General features: G+C 39.9%; 1 protein-coding gene across 3 annotated transcripts in view; it reads right to left on the reverse strand.

Moving 5' to 3' along the window:
• LOC126297651 (proto-oncogene tyrosine-protein kinase ROS) overlaps nt 1-25206 on the reverse strand; it is a 514014-nt gene that overhangs the window by 347940 nt on the left and 140868 nt on the right. For all 3 annotated transcript variants that reach the window (XM_049988732.1, XM_049988734.1, XM_049988733.1), the window contains exon 2: nt 7891-7947. In XM_049988732.1, coding sequence (XP_049844689.1) covers nt 7891-7947 — 57 coding nt within the window. The remainder of the gene's footprint in view (nt 1-7890; nt 7948-25206) is intronic.

Below are 25206 nucleotides of genomic sequence, written 5' to 3' on the forward strand. Positions count from 1 at the left end.
CCGCCACTCGTAAGGCCACAATTGGCTTTAGGAAGCACGAGTGCGTCTCTGTGACATGGTAACCTGTCTGCCTCAGACGCTTGCACCACACTGAGCCTTTTGGCGCTGAGTATTCCCTGCTAAATGATAGACACAGATGGCGTTCTGGTAGCTATGCCACTACGCTATCTCTTTCTCGCGGACGACTTTGTAACCATCATCAGTACATCTACTATCCTGTAAGTGGCATTTGCCGTCATCGGATCAAAATCAACGTCGTCTTTCCAGGTGCACTATTTTTTTTCCAGTAGTGTATATTCCGCTGCTATCATTAATCTATGCACACGCATCCGAAATATTAATCATAGTGTTCCGCATCCAGCGAAGTTCCATGTTCCTATTACATTGCTAATACCTAACATCAAGTTTTGGACATCAGTTTTATTACAAAGACGGTACATTTAACTGTAAGAGGTTGTAGGAAAACGCTGGAAGATCTATATAGGGATATTTTTCCACAAAATCATGAAATTCAGAGTTATGTTAATTTAATTTATTGAAGTAACCTTATTCATACAGAACATTACAAATGATGCATAAGATATTTATATGTTGAGACTTCACATAAGAATAGGGAATTTAAACTCTTGCCGACATCAAGGTCAACAGAACTGGCACATTAAATTCCAGTGGATTGACTCCATCCATGGAGTGCAATTCTGGATGGTTTGCATAATACCCAGCGGCGGCTGCCATAACTTTTTCAGTGGATTCAAAACGTCAAAATGTTTTCCCGCTACAAGGGACGTCAGAGGATGCCAAATCTGATGAATGGTGTGGATGTACCAACAATTCGTATTCCAAATTCCTCTGTTCGTAATTCCTCAGGTTTACTCCTTGTGGCCAGCTGCACTGCCCAGATGAAAGTGTTCTTTCTTTTCCTTTTGTAATTTGTTTCTGCACTGAGGTATTTTTTCATCCACCTTATCTAAAATACTGGCATAGCATTCATAGTTAGCACCAGATCGCTGCGCTCCACAGATAATGTTGTCTAAATTTATGAGTTATTGTTTTATTCTTTGCATGATAATCAAAGAGAGGAATTAATTTTGCCTTCCGTAATAGACTGCCCATACATTTATCAACAGATGAAATAGACGTCGCCTTTTTTTATGCAGAGCACCTCTACCTACCCTTCATTTAGACTGTTGTTTCGTCTATAGCGTGAAGTGGTGGACCCATATACACTATGAGATAAAATGTATCCGGACACCTGGCTGAAAATGACTTAACAAGTTCGTGGCGCCCTCCATCGGTAATGCTGGAGTTCAATATGATGTTGGCCCACCCTTGATGATAGCTTCCACTCTCGCAGGCATACGTTCAATAAGGTGATGGAAGGTTTCTTGGGGAATGACAGCCCATTCTTCACGGAGTGCTGCGCTGAGAAGCACTTGCCATGGCTCGGGCATGGATGTGTGTCATGTCCTGAGATTAGTTAAGTTTAAGTAGTTCTAAGTTCTAGGGGACTGATGACCTCAGAAGTTAAGTCCCATAGTGCTCAGAGCCATTTTTTGTTGTTGTTGTTGTTGTGAAATGCGGGCCTAGTATCTCCATAGTGCTAGAGGCTTCTATCCAGTCAGTTATAATGTAATTTGCTTCAGACCCTATATTCATAATTTGAGATTTTTGTATGTTTTAATGTTGCAATAGAGCCTTTGCAGAAGCTGCCAAATAGTTCCCGGATATTTGCAATATCTTCGTCTTGTGTTGCTGATAGGCTGACATCATCAGCGTAAGCACACTCAGTTGATTTTTCTCCTTGATATGGCAGCTAAATAGTTTCTAGGTGAATAGTTGCAAGTAACGACTCTATAGCACAAGCGAGAATTACATTGCATAATTCTTCAAATAAACCCATTTTTTCAGAGACTTTACTTAGGTAATTATGGTTTATACGATCAAATATTTTGTGAAAATAAAGCGACAGAATTGCCGATTTAACGTTAGCAGCATGCAAAACTGCTACCGCAACTCTGAATGGTAGTGCATGAATGATAGAACGTTTGATCCCAACACAGGTCCGATATTTGGCGAAAAGTTCTTTTGATAAGGGTTTTATTCTTCCCGCAGATATCTTAAAATCAGAATTAACTGGAGTTAATGGTCTATATTTTTCGATGTTTTCCTTTTCAGCCTCTTTAGGAATCGTGGCTATAAGTCCTTCTTGAATTTCAGCAGGAACGTGACTCGTATGCAGCATCTCGTTACACATTTCTGTACGTAGATTTTTCAGTATACCCCAATATTCCACACCGAATTCTATGTGTAGACCGTCAGGAGCAAGTGTCTTGTTGTTGGAGCTCCTTTTGATGACGTCGAACACCTCTTGTTCGGTGATTTGCTCCAAGGATGCATTTTCATCATCTCTGACACCTTCCTTAAAGGAAGTTTATCATCTTTTTGGCTTCAGTCTCGTCTGTCAGTTATTCTACGTATAATTTTGACAGATCTTCTGCCATTGTCTTCAGTATTTCTCACTGGGTCGTGACACTTCTTCCATCAGATATTTTTATTTCGGATATCAATTTTCTCTTCGCGTTACGCCTTTCTTGAACGTCGTTGTAAGTAGAAGTTTGGGCTTGTATCATAGAATATTCTCTAGCACTCACTTGGTATCCAAACATTTCTTTCCCTATAAGTTTGACTAGTTTCGCCTTTATTTTCAGAATATCTTTCGAATATTTAGTGACGTCATTTTTCTTGTATAAGTCTCTCAGGGCGTGGAACAGAAATTCTGTTTTACTGTTTTCGTATTCACGTATAGTTCGAGCGGAATGCATTAATGTTCTTCTGATTTTTGGTTTCGCGTATTTTATCCACTATTGTGTAATATTTGCGTAGCTTTCCATCTGCCTTCTGCGTTATTACCAGTGACGCTGTACCTCATAGAGATAACCGTCGTGACATACCTCCTAGGTATCACTAAACCTTTATTGTAAATGAGGTTGCCAAATTTTTCACTACGCTTGCAGTTCGGGTCTGGTCTTCCATCAGCAAAACACAGTTGAAATTTCCTGCTATAAAAGGTCATCATAAGGCGATGCTAGTATGATGAGTGTTTCAGTTTTATCGAAGTGTTTTCGCTTGTTTTTGAGACCGATGTGCTGAATTTCCCGAAGATTTGACCGCTATAAATATTCTGGCGATTTAGATTTATTTTACAGTGGTAAGTGCTGTGATCCGAAAAACATAGTAGCCAAATTTCTGCTCCAGTCAGTTTAGACGGTATGTTGCGGGACATGTACATGCGGTCTAGCTTGCAGGCTGATTGGTCTGTTACTGATGTTTACCCGGGATGCCGTCGTGACGTATTTCCTAGGTATCCCTAAATCTTAATTGAAAATGAGGTAGTCAAATTTTTCGCTACGGTCGCAATTCGGGACTGATCTTCCGGTGACAAAACACAGTTGAAATCTCCTGCTATAATAAGGTCTGATTGTTTCAGTTTTATCGAAGTGTTTCCGTGGTTCCCTGTTTTGATTTACGGGTGGCGCGTATACATTGTCGGTGCGTATTCCTGTCATCACACAAAATATGCCGCGACCATTGTCAGGCAATTTAAGTTGCGTCACTTTAATGCCTTCTTTGTTTATTATAGCAATTCCAAAGCGCAGCTGTTCCAGAAGGTATGAATTGTTTCATATCTGTATATTTTATTTAGCTGTCCTGGAATACCTTCTTGCACTAAAGCTGTGTATCGACCACCGCTGCATTTTACTTCACGTTCGCTTTGTGTTCTGCAGATATTGCAACAGGGCTACAGAGGCGGACACTCCTGCGACACCCGGGATAAAGTGGTGTGTATAAGATTTTTGGGCTTTTTCAACTTCGTATCATTTCGAAAGACGGTCCCAGTTAACTGAACGATTTCACAGCTAGTCAAATATCGCTGATATTATACTCAAATAATATGGAGGAAGTTCACAGGACATTTGTTGATGCTTTGATTCAGCTGGAAGCCGTTCTACCAGACACTTGCAATGAGTCACTTTCATGTAAACGGCAGCACTACGTGTGAGTTATCTCTGGCCAACCTTACTACTTCACATATAATTTTTGAAGGCGTTTAACGCAGTTTGTACGGGAGTAATTATAGTGATTACGGATCAGGTGCTATGAATAGCTGCAGAAGGGAGGGAATAGAACTCTCGACCATGAAAAACGCGAAAAACGGCGTTTCACAGCTCACTGTCGGCTAAAGCGGAAATTGAGAGGACGGCGTGCATTATGTACAGCAAATTCAGTAAGGTATCTCATTCGTGTATTAAGAATTTCTTCGCACACTTGATTAAGACAAAGGAAATGCACGGGTCAGAAGCTGAAAAAGAAAGCACGAAGTCTGCGCCTACGAGTTTAGCTCCCTTCTGTTGAAGGGTGCTTCGTTAGTTCCCCTTGCCGAGTCACTTCACCCAATTACCACAACTACTTGTACTGGACAAGTGCGGGCTCCGTGTCGTCGCCCTTGTTTCGAATTAGACAACGAGAACAATCTGTCTGAGAGTCATGGAGCGATCAGTTTCCAGTGAAGAATATTTTGACTTTTGGTATACGTTTCGCAAGAAGACTGTACAAGGCTCTGTACAGCCAAGCAATACTTTCCAGCTTCTACAAGCTGTGTTTGAGTGCTTTGCTTATACAAAACAGCCATCCCACCTCGCCTCAGCTGATTTTCGTATCTCTAATGCTCTGGGAGGAAAGAGGTTTGTTTCTGTGAAAATCGTCCGCCATGCCGTGTGTGAGGGGTAGTTATTTATTTGCATGTTCCGTGGATCGTATTTGCGACGCCACGCTGCAATAAGGAACGTATCAGAAGGCTACAAATGAGATGCATTTTCTGCCCAAAAACATGGCTTCAGTTGGTTATTTAGATTAATGGATATTTACTTTAAGCTGCAATAAGATCCCAGAAATGTAATCCGACCAAAGATATTATCTGTTCATAAACTAATGTATGGCGTAAGAGGAGCTGTCAAGCAGCAATGATATCTATTTCTTTTGAAGAGTTTCGTTGTTTGAGAGCACTTTCAGTCACAAAGGAGGTGGTCAGTTATTTTAATGGCTGGATTCTTCGCTCTTTCCTTCGCAAGATTAAGGTCAAGTTTTCGGTAATAGAGGCTATTGTGGATTCCCGACGATGAGGCTACGCTGGCTAGTCCACGCCGTGAATATCGTCATTTGTAGGAAATTCATTCGCCAGAACGACTTGACACGAATGGGAAGTAACTTCTCTGTATAGAAAGTCTGGATCAACTGCACTAGAGATAAGTCATATATGTATGTGGCTGTAGTAGGCCTACCTATCTCTGTACGTGTGAGCCTTAACAATATTCCCCAGACAACCAATGAAGATGTTAAGCTGCAACAGTTTGACTCTTTCCCAGACCAGAAGCCCGCCACGACCACGACCACGACCACCACCACCACCACCACCACCACCACCACCAAACTGGTCGCTTTTCAAAATTCCCTTGTCATTGTATCGGCTACTACTTTAGTTTCAGATGAATGTGCGAAGGCAGAAATTGATCTGTGGAAATCAAATTCCTCCGTTCTTTGATGGTACAACTGAAACAACTGGGGATATAATGCACCGGTCTTTATAATCTTTACACATATACCCATTCGCTTAGGGAAGAACGTATTTTCTATAAAGATAGCTCAATTCAGTTTCGCAGGAAAATCTTACAAGGGGACCATGAGACCTGTTAATCACGGATTTTGATGGGTCTTAGACATGTTGTAGAAAGACCTGTAGTGAGAAATTAGCTATCGGCTTTTCAGTTTCCGGGAAAATCGATGTCGAAGTGTTATTTATGCGCATCTTCTATATCTGCAATGTTACCGCTGTTTCGGCCAGCGAGCATAGTGCAGCGGCTACGGTTCACAGCTACGACAATTTACAACTACAATACCGATCGTTTCTACAACTAGATTACTGTGTTTTACCTGCCCCCTTTTACACGGACGCCCTTCCTGTTGTTTCCTGAGATCCCTCTAACCTAAAAAACCGCCTAGTCCCTTCCACACAGGCCCCGCTACCCGTGTAGCCGCTTCCTGTGTGCAGTGGACTTCTGACCTGTTAAGCGGAACCCGGACATGATACGGGATTTGGGGTGCATATCATTAAAGTCGTTTTTCGTTTCGGCGGAATCTTCTCACAGAATATCAGTCACCAACTCTCTCCTCAGAATGCGAAAATATTTTGTTCACGCTGATCTACACAGGGAGAGACGATCATCATAATAAAACAAGGGAAATTAGATAAAGCTGGCACGGAAAGATACAGATGTTCCTTTTTTCCACGCGATGTTTGAGATTGTGACAATAGGGAATTATTGTGAAAGTTCCAGGCACTTAAGTGTGATTTTCAGAGTATACATGTGGATATAGATGTAGATGTTTAAGTATTACACAATTACGAGTATCCAGGAGTGATACTGCAAACTGATTGCCAAATTTCATTTCGTTAATAGCTTACTCTAAACGAAAATACTTGAACTGTACTTCTTCCCATACTTCCCTATCAGGAAGCAGTGACTGTTGTCTTTTTGTTACGATTCAGTAGTACGTAGTGTGTGAGCACGTAGGAAGGTCGAATATTATCTCTATTTTCGCCAGAGAGGAGGCGGTGTTTGCGGAATCCTGTTTTTACCTGCTGTGACGTAGGGATGGGGAGTTGGGTCTCCTCCGTTTATAGTTTTGTGAAGCCTTCCCGATTAAAGGTACTTCTTAAATTTACGCACAGCTTCCTATGGTGAAATATAACTTACCTCGTGTTGTTCTCTCGTGCCTGCGGCTCCACAGCTGTTTGTCTGAAACGACATGCTATACTAAGGAAAAATCAAGTACGGTGTTCATTTGTTTCTTGAATTTGTTGCAGCATTCTGAGGTGACTTGCATTTGAAATTTTTGTGTGCAAATGACGCAGTCCAAGTTGCCTCAGCTGCTTGATCCTCTAGGACATAAAAGTGAAGCACGTTGTGCTGTGTCATGATGAGAGCTAAATTGAAGTTCTCGCTAAAAAAATGCTTTCGAGTGTCGATACCCAGTGAGCACTTGATTGCATGCTCATTTCTTCGACGACGGAGGAGTAAAGCTGAAAATTTCACAGCATGTGCCGAAATGTTACTGTTACAAGTGTAATACTTACTCTGAAGTTATGCTTGCTATCCGGGTCAGCACAATTTGAGGATGAAAGTGGGTAGCGTATACACTCATAAGAACCAAAAACTGCTATCCAGAGCTTACACTAATGTTGTACCCTTCAAAACACTGTTAAGTGAGAGACAGAGCATATTGCTCTTCGTAAATTTTCCCACCGCAGATGACGTTAGGGCAGACACTAACAAGCAGCGATATGTAGTACTGAACCAGCTTGTGGTTAAACGATGATACGAGACAAATATCACAGAGGAGAAATGCTGGATCGTTTCTGAGGACCTTGGTTGAAATACCGATCTGATCATATCTGCCAGTAATGTCCTTGAACATTTCACCTGAATACTGAGCTGGGCTCTTCAACTGGGTCATTCCTCCACATAACTTTTCAAATTTGTAGCTAGTGTTCTGTATCTTCCTTACCTTCATTTTACGAAGCAAGAAAGGGAAGTAATAGTTTACGTTAAACCCAAAAGGGAAAAAAAACGAACAAGGAGAAAAAACGAAAAACATAGAAACAATGCAGGTATACTAAGAAAATATAACAGACGCATGATATATTAAGCATAGCCTACTGTTAGTTTAGTAAATATAACAGACACGTGATATGTTAAGCATAATCTACTGTTAGTTTCTTTAAGTTTCCTGTATTCAGGAAAGTAATGAAACTAATTACTTACGATACAGTACCTGTTCTATTTTGCATATACTCCCGCATCCAACATCGAAATCTCCTTCAGTATCATTCTGCAACAGAACGAACAATGAGCTGAAATATAGTATGATTTGAACTATAACACTATTTAATGCACAATGCTGTAATTACACAACACATCGCCGAAACCTGTCCTAAAAACATGACAATTAGTCGATTTGTTGGTTGCTTCCGTCAAGTTCACTGAACGTTCTAGCAAAATATGAACACCTCCGTTATTAGTCGCAAAAATTACAAATGTGAACGTAAATAATACTTCAGGAACACTCTCGCAAACGATCGGGCAACCTAAGACATGAATGGACGTCTGAGAACATGTAGACAGCATTTTGAAAGACGTTTCAGGGAAGGTTAAGTTATAAAATATAACACAAAATGTGCACATTAAATTCAAATAATGAAATTGTAATATTTTTTTGAGTTTAAATCTCACCACATAAAGTGTGCTAAATTAAAAGTACTGGGCCTATTAGTTACTGATGGCAAAATGGAGATAGTGTGCAGCTGCGAAGCAGAGAGCCATAAAACAATCTAATGTCAATCTAATGTTCAACAATTTAAAAAAAAAAGAGTCAATGTAACTGAGGACAGTGGCCAGGAGTTTAGTACTTGTTTGTCAGTACAGGTTACTTTCTACAGTAATTAAGATGAACCAGTTGATGATGGTTAAAACACTGAAAAACAATAAAACTTGGCTATTTTGTTCAAAACAGCGTCCCCAAAATATTTCAGGATCACAGTAGAATAGTAAAATGGCGAGGGAGGTTAATATAATACTTACATAAAGAGTTTTTAGTGTAGCCATGCAGACGAAAACAGCAAACTGCTATAATGATAACTATTACTTAAGATCAGTACAGTCACAACCGAATGAAAGAAATTTCTCTTGTCATACGTGTTTCATCTTTATTTATTGCAAGGCATCTTCAGTGGCCTGGAATACATACATATTTGTGTTTAAACTATTTTGATTTCATCTTTGGAATTATGTATTGAGGTTAGAAACGGTTCTGGCTCTTTCTGCTTATCTTATGTAGTGATACTATAAATTTCTACTTAAAAATTTCGTAGATGCTTGTCTACATGCGCACATTTTCCTGTTTTCCGCCATAAGAAGTTTAGTTTTCACAGCACTAGGAAATGAACGTTTGTGTATTTTATGTTAATGTTTTGGATGGGGTTGAATTTTATTACCAATTGTTGAACGTGTCTTTGTGATGTTAGTGTTCTATGCGTGCGTGTGTATGTGTGTGTGTGTGTGTGTGTGTGTGTGTGTGTGTGTGTGTGTGTGTGTGTGTTTCAGTATGAGTAGGTGATTATGCAAAAATTGTATTTTATTGTGTTTTTTCCGTGTGTACTCCAGACCACTGAAAATGCCTTTCAAATAATAAAGGCGAAGCACGTATGGTAAGAAAAATTGTTTTATTCAGTTATAATTAGACGGATCTAAAGCAATAATTATCAACATAATATTACACGCAACTGATGACTGCAAGACAACAAATACGAGGACGTGCTGAAAAGTAATGCCTCCGAATTTTTTATGTAGACACTCTTAAAGTTTTATAATTAAAACAAATGTTATTAACCTTCTACATTTTTATTCTTCATGTCTACATATTTGTAACCCCCTGCTGCTAGAGGGCTCCGAATTGTAGTGTGTAACATGACGGTGTGTAAAGTAACTATGTCGGTGTGTGAGAAACAGCGTGTTGTAATCGAGTTTCGAATTCGAAGCGTTCGTCCACAGATAAAGCAACCACTCCTTCAGCATGAAAATGCCAGACCACACACGAGCGCTATGACAGCTGCAACAATCTGACGCGTTGGGTTCACCGTCGTCGATCGTTCTCCACACAATCCCGACTTGGTCCCGCACGATTTTCATCTGTTTCCAAAACTTAAAGAACACCACAGAGATGAGGCTGTGGTTCCAATAAAAAAGTCAAACCTTCTACGGTGACAGTATCACCAAACTGGTCTATCGTTGAGAGAACTGTGTTCGTCGCAAGGATGACTATGTTTAGAAATAAATACGTAGACAAGAGAAATAAAGATGTAGACTGACTAGAGCCCGAATTTTATATAATTACATTTTCTGTTCTTTTATGTGTAGTTATAAGAGAGTATAATTTACATATTTTAATATTATTGAGGAATTATTATACATTTTCTTAAGTCCCAAACATTTTCGTTGCATAGCAAAAAAGGAAAAAAAATTTTATTGTTGTGTTTCTCATAATGTCGCCAACGCAGTTGTACTCAAAACTGGACGGCGGAAGTTCGATGCGGACAACAATGACTTATTTTAAATACTTTCCTTTCTTGTTCTCAAACGCTTCACAATGTGTAACAGCCAGTTGTGTTTAAATTAACCATGGCACCAGCTACATCTTTGTTATCAGCAAAGCTGAAAGCATGGATTTCTGTCGACAGTGCTTTAACCAGAGATGGTGAAATAGTCCTCTGCCAGACGTATAGAATGTCCGATGAAATCCCAAACTGATCGAAATTTACGAAGGAATCTACATATTAGGAATAAACAACGTATTTCTTCAAATAAACAGGTTCTACTTACACAGTTGCAGTAACAGCCTACATCATCTAACAATAAATTTTACAAAGAACAGTGTTTTTCGTTGGTTGCACTGAACATAGCCTCGAACAAACTTCAGGTACCAGAATTTAAACATTTGTTACTTAAATACTCCATCCGCAACATTCCCGACGAGTCCACTGTCAGGAAGAATTACCTGGATTCTTGCTATGTTGACATAGAAAAATCAGGGTTGACATTGGCAAATACTCTATGTGAACTTCTGCTGATGAGACAACGGATGCTACAGGCCGTTCCATCGCTAATCTTAACTGTGGGCAAGGTGGAATCTGAGGTTGCATCTAAACCCTATTTAATTCATTGTAAAACTTTGGAGCCAACAAATAGGTCAACACTTTCTAGATTCATTAATGATGGACTTAGGTACTATGGCCGAATGGAAAAAAGAAGAGATGGTCCTATTGGCCTGCACAGATGCTGCTGGATACACGTTGATCTGGGAAAATCGATTAATGAATTTTATCCCAATTTAGTGCATATTATATGTAAGGCTGATGCATTAAAACGAAGTAGACATCAGTCCGCAGGAGTAAATACGCTGATACCAGCAATGAAGAAGGTTTTGTTGAAATGCCTTCATCGTGCACAACGCAACAATTAGCACCTACCTGATGCACCTCTGCCTCCGGAAGCCAATGATATCAAGGGGAGCAACATGGAATGAAGCCATGATTTTTTACAGTAAGCACTTTGAGCTGTGAAGTCAGTGATGGGGAACTTTTCTTATGATCCGGCAGCGCTTGTGACAAGTCTTGTCAGCATTCAACAGCTCTAAAGAGATCATTTCAGTTTCATACACCACAAGTCACTTTAGCTCGCTTTCCGACAGTAACAAGAAATTGAAGACTTCAAGTATGCGTCTCCAAGAGGCTGTGAGAATAATGGAAGATGCAGTTCTGAAGGTCAACGTGGTATCAGATGAAGCGGGTGGTATAGTTTCCAGAAAATTGCAATCTATGCTGTATAAGAACCGGGAATACTCTAATCTTGTTATTTTGTCTCGCCTATTTAATGGTGAAATTGTACATCACTCTGAGAATATCAATTCTAGCGCAATTCCTCTTTATAAATATGCACCGTTGATGTCTTGTGAAGTTGAGGTATCTTCCTCTATTTATAAGAACATATTGTCTGATAGAATACTGTGATGGCAACAGAACATTCGGAAAGATATCATGATTGACTAGGCACTCGTCCCAGAGTGTCTTTAATACTTGAATAGGAGACTCTTGCATTTTAGTACTTTGTAACAGAAGTGAACTAATTAAAAATTGACATAGGTATTTGACTAATCTACCTTTGAACTTACATTTTCTAGCAAAATAATAACATTTTGGATTTTATATACATATTTCGTAATGTGGTATTACATAAAATCAGGGCCCTACTAACCCTCGCAATACCTTTTGAAATTACCGTAGTCTAGTCTGATACTTTGTATTTTAAAATTTTGATAAAAAAATTGTTTTTAATGGTACCGGTATATTATTTCAGATTCCGTAACTAAATTATTCAGCAAAGCTTACCCAAAAATTCAAGTCTTAATAGTGAATGTTACTTTTCGCAACAAAATGTCATATTCATATTTTCAGTTCGGAATCCTTATTACGCATCTACATAACTTTAAAAGGTATGTTGCGAGTGAAAATTAACGAAATTTGTACTTGTTTTAAATTTTTGTGGTGGTTGTAAAGTAGCATCTCACTCGGTGCAACATTACGGTAAATAGTCTGGTGTTGCTAAGATTGTGCTAAAAGATATTTGCAGTTTCTCTACTCCACTTACACATCAGTACTTATTTATAAATTACGTTATTAATAAAAGTTTGAAAAAATTAACTAAATTAGTTTTCCTTAGGTTTTGTTTGATGGTGAGCGCAAAGTCCTCCCCCCCCCCCCCCCCTTTTTTTGTATTACGCGTTGGTATTGTAGGGTTAAAAACTCGAAGGCAGTACTTTTCAGCACGTCCACATAGTTAATGATAGCAGATGACGTTTGTTTTCTGAAAATCGCGAGTCGCAAAGAAACACGAAACTGTTTGGCTATAACCTGTTGGAAGCCCATGGCGAGAGGAAGCCTGTGTTGAGGCAGGCGGAACGACGGCACGTGCCCGCTTCAGCCCGGAACGCCGGAAGCAGGCGTTCAGGCGCGCCCCACGCCAACTTTGCCGTGTGTTGTACGGACGGAAATAAATCGCTGTTCGCAGATACTGCAACTCTGTCCACCTATCCACCATGGCTGCAAACCTGTCTACCTCATGCACCGGTGTTTAGCAGCCTTCCCGGAGTCTCCTTCCCTTTTAGCCAAGTTGCGTTTGAAATCGGCTTACTACGGGGTGTCCCATAATAATGTATGTATATTTTGAAACTGAATCTCTCCTTTATTAAAACAGATAAAAATAATTTTTGTGCGTGGTAGCTGGCCAGTGTGGCCGAGCGGTTCTAGGCGTTTCAGTTCGGAACCGCGTGAACGCTACGTTCGCAGGATCGAATCCTGCCTCGGGCATGGATGTGTGTGATGGTTCAAATGGCTCTCAGCACTATGGGACTTAACATCTGACGTCATCAATCCCTTAGAACTTAGAACTACTTAAACACACACACACACTCATGCCCGAGGTAGGATTCGAACCTGCGACCATAGCAGTCGCGCTGTTCCGGATTGAAGTTTCTAGAACCGCTCGGCCACAGCGGCCGGCGAAGCGCTTCAGACGTACACTCACGCACACACACAAACACTCACACAGACTACACACACACACACACACACATCGGGAAACTCTACGAGGCAGTGTCCTCGTGAGACTGGGATCAGCAAAACCAGTGTTTACAGAGGTCTGTGGACTGGTAATTGGAAAGATTACATTCTGACACTTCTCTACACTCAGAACGAGAAGGAACCCAATAGGCGAATTGAATTTTGTGATTGGCTCATCAACATATGTGAAGATGGTGAACGTTTCCAACATCTAATTCTTTGGTCTGATGAAGCGACTTTCAAACATAAAGACACAATTAACTGAAATGACAACGAGTACTTGGCTAACTAAAATCCGTACGTAACAGTAGAATGGCATGTTTATCAAATGTTCAAATCTTCAAATTTGTGTGAAATCTTATGGGACTTAAGCTAAGGTCATCAGTCCCTAAGCTTACATACTATTTAACCTAAATTATGCTAAGGACAGACACACACACCTATGCCTGAGGGAGGACTCGAACCCTCGCCGGGACCAGCCGCACAGTCCATGACTGCAGCGCCCTAGACCGCCCGGCTAATCCCGCGCGGCGGCATGTTTATCTACGAAGAGCATAAGTCTGGTGTGGTCTCTTGTCTGCAGGATTAATTGTGAGTAGCATATCTGTGAGGATTCCAGTGCACTTTGTATACGTTGCGTGTTCTGACCCACTTGGTTTACATCACGTGACCCGGCGGCTCAGTGACAGCCACGCCCCCTCTTACTCATCATGATACAAGCCACGGCCCCTATTTTCTATCATGTTTCAAGCCACACCACCGTCCTACCTCATCTATAGCCAACCAGGACGTAGTACAAAAATGCTACGTAAGAAGGCGCCAGATATGCACTAGAAAATTGTATAACTCTCAATTGAAAGTCGAAGACAGGCATTATTTCCTTGAAAGTCTGGGATATTTGTGTACACATACAGACCTCTGGCATAATACCGATGCATAAAAATTGTGTCAAGTTACACTATTTCTGTGAAACTGAAAGATATTTACATACCTAAAATGACGTGTAAAAATGGTGTCAAGCTGTATAATTACATTGAAAGTGAAACATCTATTAATTTAGAAGAGATAGGAACATACTGAATGATAAAAACAGTATGGTTGCTGTTTCTTCATATACGTGACAATACTCGCTAAAAACGCTGAAAAGGAGCTGCAGCACACAAAATGTAGTTATCACCGAAATCCGCATAGAAGTGAAGTAATGCAGGACTGGCATGTGTAACACTATTTGAAAAAAGTGATTGTTTTCTGTTTTATGAATGAATTACTGATTAGTCTATTACTTTATTTTGTATTCTTTCATGGCACGCCATTATGATATGTAATATAGGATCTTTCAAGATGAAAGGTGAATATTGCAATAAGTCAAATGTCATTTGAAGCATCAGTTTCGTACAGACATACGCTCTATTTAGAATGCCTCCCGATGCAAAGGCTTCTGTATCTTTACCATTATGAAATGGTTTTATTTTTTGGTTTATTTATCTGTTCCAGTCACTTCAGGTTACATATTTGTTACGGTTCATGAAACATTTTCGACATTTGCAGATAAGTTTACAACAATTCAAGGCACATTTTCGACATTCCACAGTAAATTTTCAACTGTTCATAATCAGTTTTAAAAAGCTCGCCACAAAATTTCAAAAAATCTTTCATCAAATTCGTTGCAGTTTTATACTCTCATGAGACCATGTTCTAACGATCGTCTTAGTGTATCTGTAAGTTCCACTTTGAGTGCAGCAGTGTTCTTGAAATGACTCACCAGTTAACTTCACGTGTCTACAGCTCTTCAGTACACTCCTATCTTCATTAGATTCCATAAACAAAAATTTCACGGTCATTGTTCTCTTGATCGCGGTGGCCAAATAATGAACGACGTTACCATCACCAATGCATTGAATAGGGAAAATGTAGTTGAAATGTTATTTCGCCCGTGTGCAAGCATAAGATGGGAAATTGTCAAGCTGGAAATATTCTGCCAACGCGTTATCATCTAGTGTTTCATGTAAACTATTTTCAAATAAATGAAAGAAGATAAATGGACACAACAGGAATCGCACCAGTAACGAAAGATCCAGCGTAGATAAAATGTGTTCTACGTCGTAAACTCTTCGTACTGGAGCATATTGTGAATATGAACATTTTCTCTCCAAAGGATATTGATCCCCCCCCCCCGAAGCTTTGTCTGAAACAACAAGATAGGCATGTTATCTACTATCTGCTATCTTTATGTCCCTGTTTTAAGAAATTATATTACATAAAAGCGGTGGTAATTTAGCACCAAAGAAGCAAAATATGAGAGTAATACGTTGTTGCTGCCTCGGAGAAGATAATATGACGTGACAACGGAAGCAATGGGTGTGTTTGCATCAGAACAGTAATGATTTTATTTTTTATTTCTGAAAAGAAACTGTTTGAATAAATAACGACGAAAGAGTGTATTAACACGGTGACAGTTATCCTTCAAAGACCGTGTCCTTCAACGGCTATATGACTATAACAGGATATTCGGATGAGGGCTTAAGAAATGGGAGCTTTGAAATACAAGGGCCGGCCGTAGTGGCCGAGCGGTTCTAGGCGCTACAGTCTGGAGCCACGAGACCGCTACGGTCACAGGGTCGAATCCTGCCTCGGGCATGGACGTGTGTGATGTTCTTGCGTTAGTTAGGTTTAAGTAGTTGTAAGTTCTAGGGGACTGATGACCTTAGAAGTTAAGTCCCATTATTTTTTTTTTAAATACAAGGACGGGAAATATCTAACGAAACGTATAAACTAAATTCGTGTTATAATCACTTAAACTTCATTGAGGGACGTATTGGGTCTGCTAACGAGTGAGGTAAACGATAAACCTGTAGAGGAAATAAGTATTGTCCGGTTTCCGGAGAACCGTGTCCGTGTCCGTGGCCTGCCTTAATAGAATTCCGTCTCGACGAACCCGACGCCGCTGATGGCGGCGCGCTCAATTGGTTGTTAGCGGCGAGCTCAATTATCCGCCGTGGTGTTGCTTATAGGGGGCGCGAGCCGGGCCTCGCTGCGCTGCACGTGCCGACAATGCGAGCCACGTTTCACTTCCTCACACGTCGTTCTCAATACAGGCCAACAAGGCGGCATGCAACAAGCGTCAAACTGGCTTAGATTACAAATGATCAGGATGTTCTCCCAACCGCACAAAGGAGATAAGGACGGATTACGCGACGGGTTTCTCACCTAGAAATCTTATCGGTATGCATGCGACAGCAAATCGGTTGGTTATTTTGGCATTTGATATGGCCTACGGTGGGCTTGACGGTAGTCATGGAGGCAACAATAGTTCACGGGTGGTTCCTCGGAAAGCCCCACAAATTGACTTCCTTTTTGCGACATTTTCACCGTCACCAGCGGACCAAAACTCAGCCGAGGATTCCAAGAAGACCATGCATAGCAAATGGTTGATATTTTTGCGATATATTCCTAAGATCGCACTCTCGTACAACTTTTAAAATTTTCTTGATATCTTCATCCATTTCCAAGATACAGAGATTCAAAGTTACCCGACTTCTACATGTAAAATCCGGTATGAGGCGAAATTTAAAGAATAAATAACCGTAGCAAATAGCTCAAATTTTAGCGGCACTTTCTCTAGGCTTTTTTCTAGAAGTACAAACTCCCCATTTTCAAAAGTCTGTATCCGTTATCTAGAAACACCCCAGAAACTTGTTTTTTGGGTACCAAAACCCAGCCGCGGATTCAGAGATGGCTTTGCATTGCAAATGGCTGTAATTTTTACAGCGTATTCTTAAGATCCCGATCTTGAATAGCATTGAAAATTTCTACGGCTACTATTCCATTTCCATGTCACAAGGAATATAGAATCCCCATAACTGGCACAGTTAATTCCCAAAGCAACTGCATGAACTTAACATCAACAGAAATTCTCAATCTACATGTGGGCATATCATTGTTGGTTATCACTCGTTGGGACATCAAGTAATGTCAAATAAATTTATGGTTGAGGAACGAAATCTCGGAAGACGCAGGCCACAATGATTACACTACAATTTAGTACTGTATTGTAGCTGAATAAGTCACTTCAAAAAGTGATACCACCGGTGAAAAATCAGCCATCTTAGTAATAAATCGATTTTTCACCTGCTGTATGACTTTTTTAAAGCGACCTATTCAGTTTGTAAGGTATCACTTATTTGTAGATTTGTAGGTTCCCACGGTCGCTAGCAGAAACGGTTGGTCATTTGGCGCTTTCAGAGACAGTGGAATGAGTTGGCGAGGCAGAAATCGTTCATGACGTCAGCAAAGAGAATTGTAGGGAAAGTACATTTATTCCGGCGCGAATCAAGTAATTGTTATTAATAAATATTTGCTAACAAAAGTTGTGTTTTGCCACTCAGACATTAGGAGGTGTCTGCGGGTCATAAACACAACATTTCAGTAATTTTACAATGCCAGGAAATGTTTATATTAATTAATAAATGAATAACATTGGCATAACCGAAGACGTACGATCTTATACCGAGTGAACGCTCAAGTCGACACTCGTCGATAGGATGCCTTTCGGTCTACGCATGTGGTACAGCATGCTCTCGTATCGTTAATACGAGGTATGTCCACAAAGTAAGTTCCGTTTGGTTATATAAAACAAACGTGTACAGATACAGAAAAAAATATATATTGTACAAAAATCTACAACAGTTAAACTACTTTTTTACATAGCTTCCGAAATTTTGTAGGCACTTGTCATAGCCTGGCACAAGTTTTTGTATGCCTTCTTCAGAGAAGGTTGCCGCCTGTGTATTCAACCATGTGGTAACATGTTCTTTCAGATCGTCATTATCGTTGAAGTGTTGACCACCAAGGATCGATTTTAGGTATAAGAAGAGATGAAAGTCGCTAGGAGCTAGGTGCGGGCTGTACGGAGGATGCTCAAACGCGCCCCAATGAAATTCCCGTAACAGTTGTTTGGTCACAATCGCCGTGTGTAAAAAACAACATCTTTTGACAGTAATCCTCGGCGCTTGCTCTGTATTGCGCGGGGCAATTTCTTAATGGTCTCGCAGTAACCATGTGCATTGATTGTTTGGCCTCGTGGTAAGAAATCAATCAGCAAAATGCTTTTTCTGTCCCAAAAAACGGTGCGTATGACTTTTCGAGGTGTCAAGATTTGCTTAGGCTTAACCTTCGTAGAGGATGAAGTGTGCCTCCAATCCAGTTTCATCCCCCGTGACTATCCGAGAAAGAAAACCATCGCCTTCTTCATTGTAGCGTGTCAAAAACTGAAGTGCACTGCCCATCCGTTGTTTTTTGTGTTGTTCAGTAAGAATTTTGGGTACCCAACGTGAGCAAAGTTTTCGAAATTTCAGTTTTTCAGTAACAATTTCATGAATTAGTGATCGTGAGACTTGCGAAACTTCCATAGCAAGGGCACTAAGTGTAAACTTACGGTTGTGCTTAATCTTCTCTTCAGCTGTGTGAACCAGTTCGTCAGTAACCACAGACGGGCGTCCACTTCGTTCTTCATCGTACACTTGACCACGTCCGTCATTGAACAGTCTGACCCATCTTCTAACAATTGAATCACTCACAGCATTTTGTCCGTAAACCTCGCAGATTTGCAGATGAATTTCCTTTGGTTTAGCTTTCTTTTCATTTAAAAAACCAATCACAGATCTGATTCCACACGCGACGGCATGTTCAATTACGGCTGACATTATAAAGAAGGACTTAAAGGCACACGTCGGCAACAGCGATCTGAAAATGGCATACATGTCTCCTCCTTGAGTCAGAGTAACTGCCGCTCATGCTCGGAACTGCGATCGTAGCTCTGCCGCGTATAGAAATAGAAACGGAACTTTGTGGACGACCCTAGTAGTTGGCTTATAATCGGTGTGAACAAGTTCATTTTAATGCGTTTCTTAAATAAACGCACCATAATGGCATTCTGTGTAAAAATTATTTGCACAGAAAACTTCTTGCCGCTTCATTAGACATAAAACTAGTATTGCACTTTCAGAATCCTACGGCGCTGCTACGGCTCTGTAATGGGACATAAAACTACGAGAGCATTTCCACACAACAGGTAGGAAGAATTCCTACGCTTCGATTCACTAAGTCATTTCAAGGACGGACTGGCATAATTATCGCAAAACTCGGGTGGGAAAGTGTGGTCAGTTATATTGTAAGCCTATTATACCACCATCTACGAATTCACCACCATCTACTGACTGAGACATTTCTGGAGGTTTAGTACGAGTGGGGGTTCTTGCAAGCTTCAGTGCAGTACTACATCATGTCAAATAGGGTTACAGCAGAGAAAAACGAAAATTTCTTGGTCATAGCATTGGCTAATTACATTACAGTGTGCCTAACCGAGCGTATTTTCGTGCACCTTACGGTGGCCGGTGGGTCGGCACAGCCGGACCAACTCCTTGACCTCCACGCTCAGTTAACTTAAACTCATAGGACTTTTTATGTGAGGTTTTCTCAAGTCGACTGTCTAGATAGCACCTCTCATTGACGAAACATTTCTGTCTGCACGATTTGTCGATGCATGTAAGGGAGTAATCAATGTTTCGGACGTATTCAAACGTGTTTACAACTCACTGCGGCAACAATGGGAAGCTCCTGTGCAGGCACTGAACACTTCAGCATGAGGTGTTGTGAACTGCTGGTAAGATACAGTAAATGGCAAGGCCTAACCGGTTCCTGTAACATATTTACTATCTGTGACTTCCTCGTAAATCGTGAATGACTCATTTTCCAATCATCAGTGACGTGACATTTATTTATAATTTTTCCATACGGAACATGTTGTAGCATTTACTGAAATACAGTCTGAGCTCCGCAACAGAAAATATTCCAGAACCCTTGCTCACCTCACATAGTATAACTGCATCACACAACCGTTTTGTCAACATCTCCCTCTGTGGCTGGAATCTGTACTCTCATTCGTCCACATACTTTAGCTTTACAAGATACTATGTGGTCCTGCTCCTATCATAACAATCGACTTCTCGTCAATCTTCTTTTCTTCCGAAGTGTGGTTACTCTCTTGGTTACGTCTGCTATAACACTCCACTGTCACATTCAATCGTTATCACTCCAGTTATTATCGAATGATACCTACTGATGTTGCTTTAAATCTTTTTGCTCTCGCCAGTGATAACAGTTATTTGCTATGTAGTATGCATGCTTTTACAGACATGGAACAGGGAATTTTGAAAGATTATGTTTAATATTATTGTTACTGTTATCACACTGATAGTTATAGATGCTTTACGGTACTTACAAGGGTTAACGAAGATGAGAAGCAAACTCTGCTTAACAGATTTGTTGTGTGAAGTTCCGTGATTCGGTGAAAGAAGTAGTTTATAAGCATTAAACTGTCCAACTGCAATATATGAGTGCACATAAAGGTTCTTTTTTCTGAGAAGAGGGCCGCGCGGGGTAGCTATGCGGTCTATGGCCCCTTGTCAAGGTCCGCGCGGTTCTCCCCCCCCCCCTCCCCCTGTCGGAGGTTCGAGTCCTCCATCGGACATGGGTGTATGTGTTGGCCTTAGAGTAAGTTAGTTTAATTAGTGTCTAAGCCTAGGGACCGATGACCTCAGCAGCTTGGTACCATAGAACCTTACCACAAATTCCCAAATTTTTCCGAGAAGAGGATTTTAGTAGGAAAGAAAATTTCTTTTTATAGGAAAATAATAGCATTGTTTTTACTGCTTCTCACATCGAAATTCGGCTATTGTTAACCATCGTTGCCATCGACATCACCAGGTGCTGTTTTGCTGACTCGTGTGTCTGTGGATGTGTCACTTAGGGAGAGGGAGGTGAGAGAGAGAGAGAAAGAAGAGAGAGAGAGAGAGAGAGAGAGAGAGAGAGAGAGAGAGAGAGAGAGGATTTTAACACCATATGTCTGTTGTATCATTTTATACCTTGCTCATCCGCCATTATATAATTTTCTTCTATTAAAAGATTATGAAAGGGAATTCCCTCTCTTTTTTCTCCATTTGCTGTCATAATTAACACTACTTGCAATCCTCTCATCTGAGAAAGGGAGTAGAATTTGGCACAGTTTATAAAGGCAGAAGCTGCGACAGCTTACACAGCCTATATTTGATAAATTGACTTCCACCACAGGTCCTTTATTCAGCTACGAAAGTAAGGTTACCAACAGTTTGCCTATTTACTTTTGCAGTACGGTATAATTTTTCTTTTATTATTATTTTTGCTATTTATACGCTTTGATTGTAGTTATTGAATAAAATTAATGTTTATGTGGTTTATCTTAATCGGCAATAAACAAAGAAACGCGGCTTGCGTTTACGCCTACTAGCAGAGAGCGTGGTGTGACTCAGCGAAAAAATATGTGTGCTTGAGGAGCCGTGCGCCGAGACTTGCCGCCTTCACTCATTCTGCGACTTCCTGTCCAGTAACACGAAACACCTTGTCTCGCACCATCGTCTGTCTCCCTGTCTGACAGTCTAATTAACTATTAAATGGGGAAACGTGCTCCAAATGATGAGAGAAAACATATACTGCAAATGATACGCATACAAATTAGCCTAACGCGTAAATTAGTAATTTACGTGAGACAGAATCCACAGTGTCGGTATAAAAATAATCGACGAAGAAAACTTGTTAGAATATTTAAGATAATATTGAAATCAAAGGCTATAATGAAACAGAAACTTTTGCAGGCTGGTGTCGACATCAAGCATTAAATAAATGTAAAGGGAGAGATTATCAAGGTATGGATAACTCGATTAATGACCTTTTTAAAAGTGCTGAAGCAGAAGCTAAATTTACATTTCTGGATCAGTATATGTTAAAATGTAGCGTATCGGTAGAATGTCGATAGCTCTGTATATTCTAGTACATATAGGGTGAAAATTATATGCTAAGATTATAACTGTTGGATTGAAACACATTATAGAAGATATAATATTGAGAGAGCAAAGGATTTCGCTAAAGAACGATCCTTGAAAATAACGTCTTCATTCTAAGGCAACTCACGGAATAGAGATAGAGCTTAATAATGCGAAGCAAATTCTATTCATAGGTTATCTGACCGCCTTTGACAACGTGGAGAAGGTAGTTCTGCAGTTCGTCACCCACTCTTTTTTAGTCGTATTTTCGCAATGTCGTCTCAAGATAGAAGAGCAAACACAAAGATTAAAATTTTAATGTGGCAATAATTGCAAATAACTTTATTTTCACCTTTATGTTTGTAGGTGATTAAACTATATCAAACCAGGAACAAATTTTACCAGGGCTTTTCGAATTACCTGCGTAATCATTGCAAAAACGTTCTATATCTGCAACCAAAGTAATGCCCTTCAGAAGATCCTCATCAATATGATGGAAGTAAATATTTTGAATCAATACCAAAGGACACTCGTTTATAGGTTGGCGGATATAGTTTATACAAGATATGGAACTGAATGTAAGCCACGAAAGCTGAATTATACGTGTGTAATCCTTAGTCTAACATTGGACGAAACAACGAGGAAAGAGAGAATAATGTAACTCTACAAAAAAAAAATCGTAATGTGCTCCTTGTACGGGAGTAAGCAGTGGCTATTAAAAGAGAGGACCAAAGCAGAATCCAGAATGAGAAAATGAGGTTATTGAGATCAGTCGAACGTTTCATATGGAAAGACAAGATGAGAAACGTGGACATTTGTCATTTGAGTATGAATTTCAGACGTTGGCGATATTGAAGAAAGTGACGTAGCAGATGATTTTTCCTTCATGTGGAGCCACAGTCATATAAAACTTACGAAAATATATAGCCGCCATTTGACTGTATGTATTTATTACACGATCTATATTTCAGCCTTAGGCCATTTTCAAGTGTTACAACCGGAATAAATTAATACAAAACAATAGTACAAATAGCAGAAAAGTAGCGCAAATATATAATTAATGTGTCTATCATATGATTTGTTTTCTTACTTATTGTTGCTGTGGTCGTCAGTCCAGAGACTGGTTTGATGCAGCTCTCCATGCTACTCTATCCTGTGCAAGCTTCTTTATCTCCCAGTACCTACTGCAACCAACATCCTTCTGAATCTGCTTAGTGTATTCATGTCTTGGTCTCCCTCTACAATTTTTACCCTCCACTCTGCCCTCCAATACTTAATTTGTGATCCGTTGATGCCTCAGAACATGTCCTACTCACCGATTCCTTCTAGTCAAGTTTGTCAAAATTCATCCGACTTGCATGGTGTACAAGTCATCGTTATGATATGTACCTTCGGCTATATAAATCTCATGTTTCATAAGTAAAAGTAAGAACATTTTTGCGATATGTTAATTGGCTGGTGACTTGCATGACTTATTAGCAGGATAAGGCTGTGAAATAAAACGGGTGATCAAATAGCAGGTTTACAATTTGTTTCGCTGTGTCTAAGCAGCATATAACATAACCATAAGTAAAACGATCATGAAAGATCATCACAGAGACATTACAGTCTGCACTGTGCGATCTATGTTATGCCAGGGAACGAGGCAGTGGAGCTGTTTATTTTACAGGCTGGTTACATTAACTTTGCAATAGGTACAAGATACCAGTATTTACATGATATGGCATGTAGAACGAACTTCACAGTGTGCATGTCAAGGTCGCGACTTACACCATTGTAATTTAAGAGGCACAGATGCTCAGCCTTGTGAGATCGTTAAATATATGACACATGGTCCGTTATAAAAATAAATAATTGCAAACATCGTTAAGGATTACAACTACCTTACATAAGAGCATGTTTGATAGATGTCTATAATATAAAGTAAATGATTATAAACGTCGTTAAAAGTTACAGTCCCTTTTACAAGAAATCTCTAAAGATTCTCATAAAAGATCAAACATTCAATAAGACAATAGGGAAAAAAATTAGGGAGGAGGGGGCATAGCGGGTGAGGTTAAAGTGCAGATTGAAGTTAGCAGAAATGAATCATAGAAAGTAAGGAATGGAGAAGGGGTGGAAGGAGTAAAGTGGGGTTGTCTGATACAACAGGTGAAGAAAAGGAGGGGGAGAAAGGAGGAAACCAATGTACGCAATGTTCACGGTGTTATCCATGTATTCAATCTGTAGTACAATATTATTTAGGCATGTGCTTAATATAAAAGGTAAAGATCGTACTGTATGACAGTTAACAAATGTACTAAAATTGAAAGCATAAAATGTATGGACAATCCTTCATTTATAAATATAGTAATGTAGTACGAAACACCAACTGTTTCATTATTTTGGTTCAAATGGTTCAAATGACTCTGAGAACTATGGGACTTAACATCTGAGGTCATCAGTCCCCTAGAACTTAGAACTACTTAAACCTAAGTAATCTAAGGACAGCACACACACACCCATGCCCGAGGCAGGATTCGAACCTGTTACCGTAACGGTTGCGCGGTTCCAGACGGAAGCGCCTAGAACCGCTCGGCCACAACGACCGACTTTCATTATTTTAAAAAATAATAAAATATAAAGGACAATCTCCACTTTTTAAATAATGTTTCATACAGAAGTTATAGTTCTATTATTTTAGAAAACTGGGCTAAAAATAAGTAAGAAAGCAAATTATGTAACATGTACATTACTTATATTTTTGCCCTACTTTTCAGCTATTTGTTCTTTTATTGTGTATTTATTTATTCCAATTGTAATACGTGAAAATGACCTAAGGCTGAAATCTAGATCGTGTAATAAACCAAATCATACAGTCAAATGGCGGTTATATCTTCCCATGAGGTGGATGAGCTTCGTACCTAAAACTGCTACTGCTTATTTCGCACATAAGTCGCTATCAAAATTATTGTTTCTCACTGCGCTAAAGAATCTTGTAATATGGTAACAGATTACTGATCACTGAACTGAAACAGTACACAAATCCCTTCAGGCAGGCGTCAGAGAGACGGGTAAGTAATC

The sequence above is a fragment of the Schistocerca gregaria genome, chromosome X (genome assembly GCF_023897955.1).
Source record: "Schistocerca gregaria isolate iqSchGreg1 chromosome X, iqSchGreg1.2, whole genome shotgun sequence".
NCBI classification, from domain to species: Eukaryota; Metazoa; Arthropoda; class Insecta; order Orthoptera; family Acrididae; genus Schistocerca; species Schistocerca gregaria.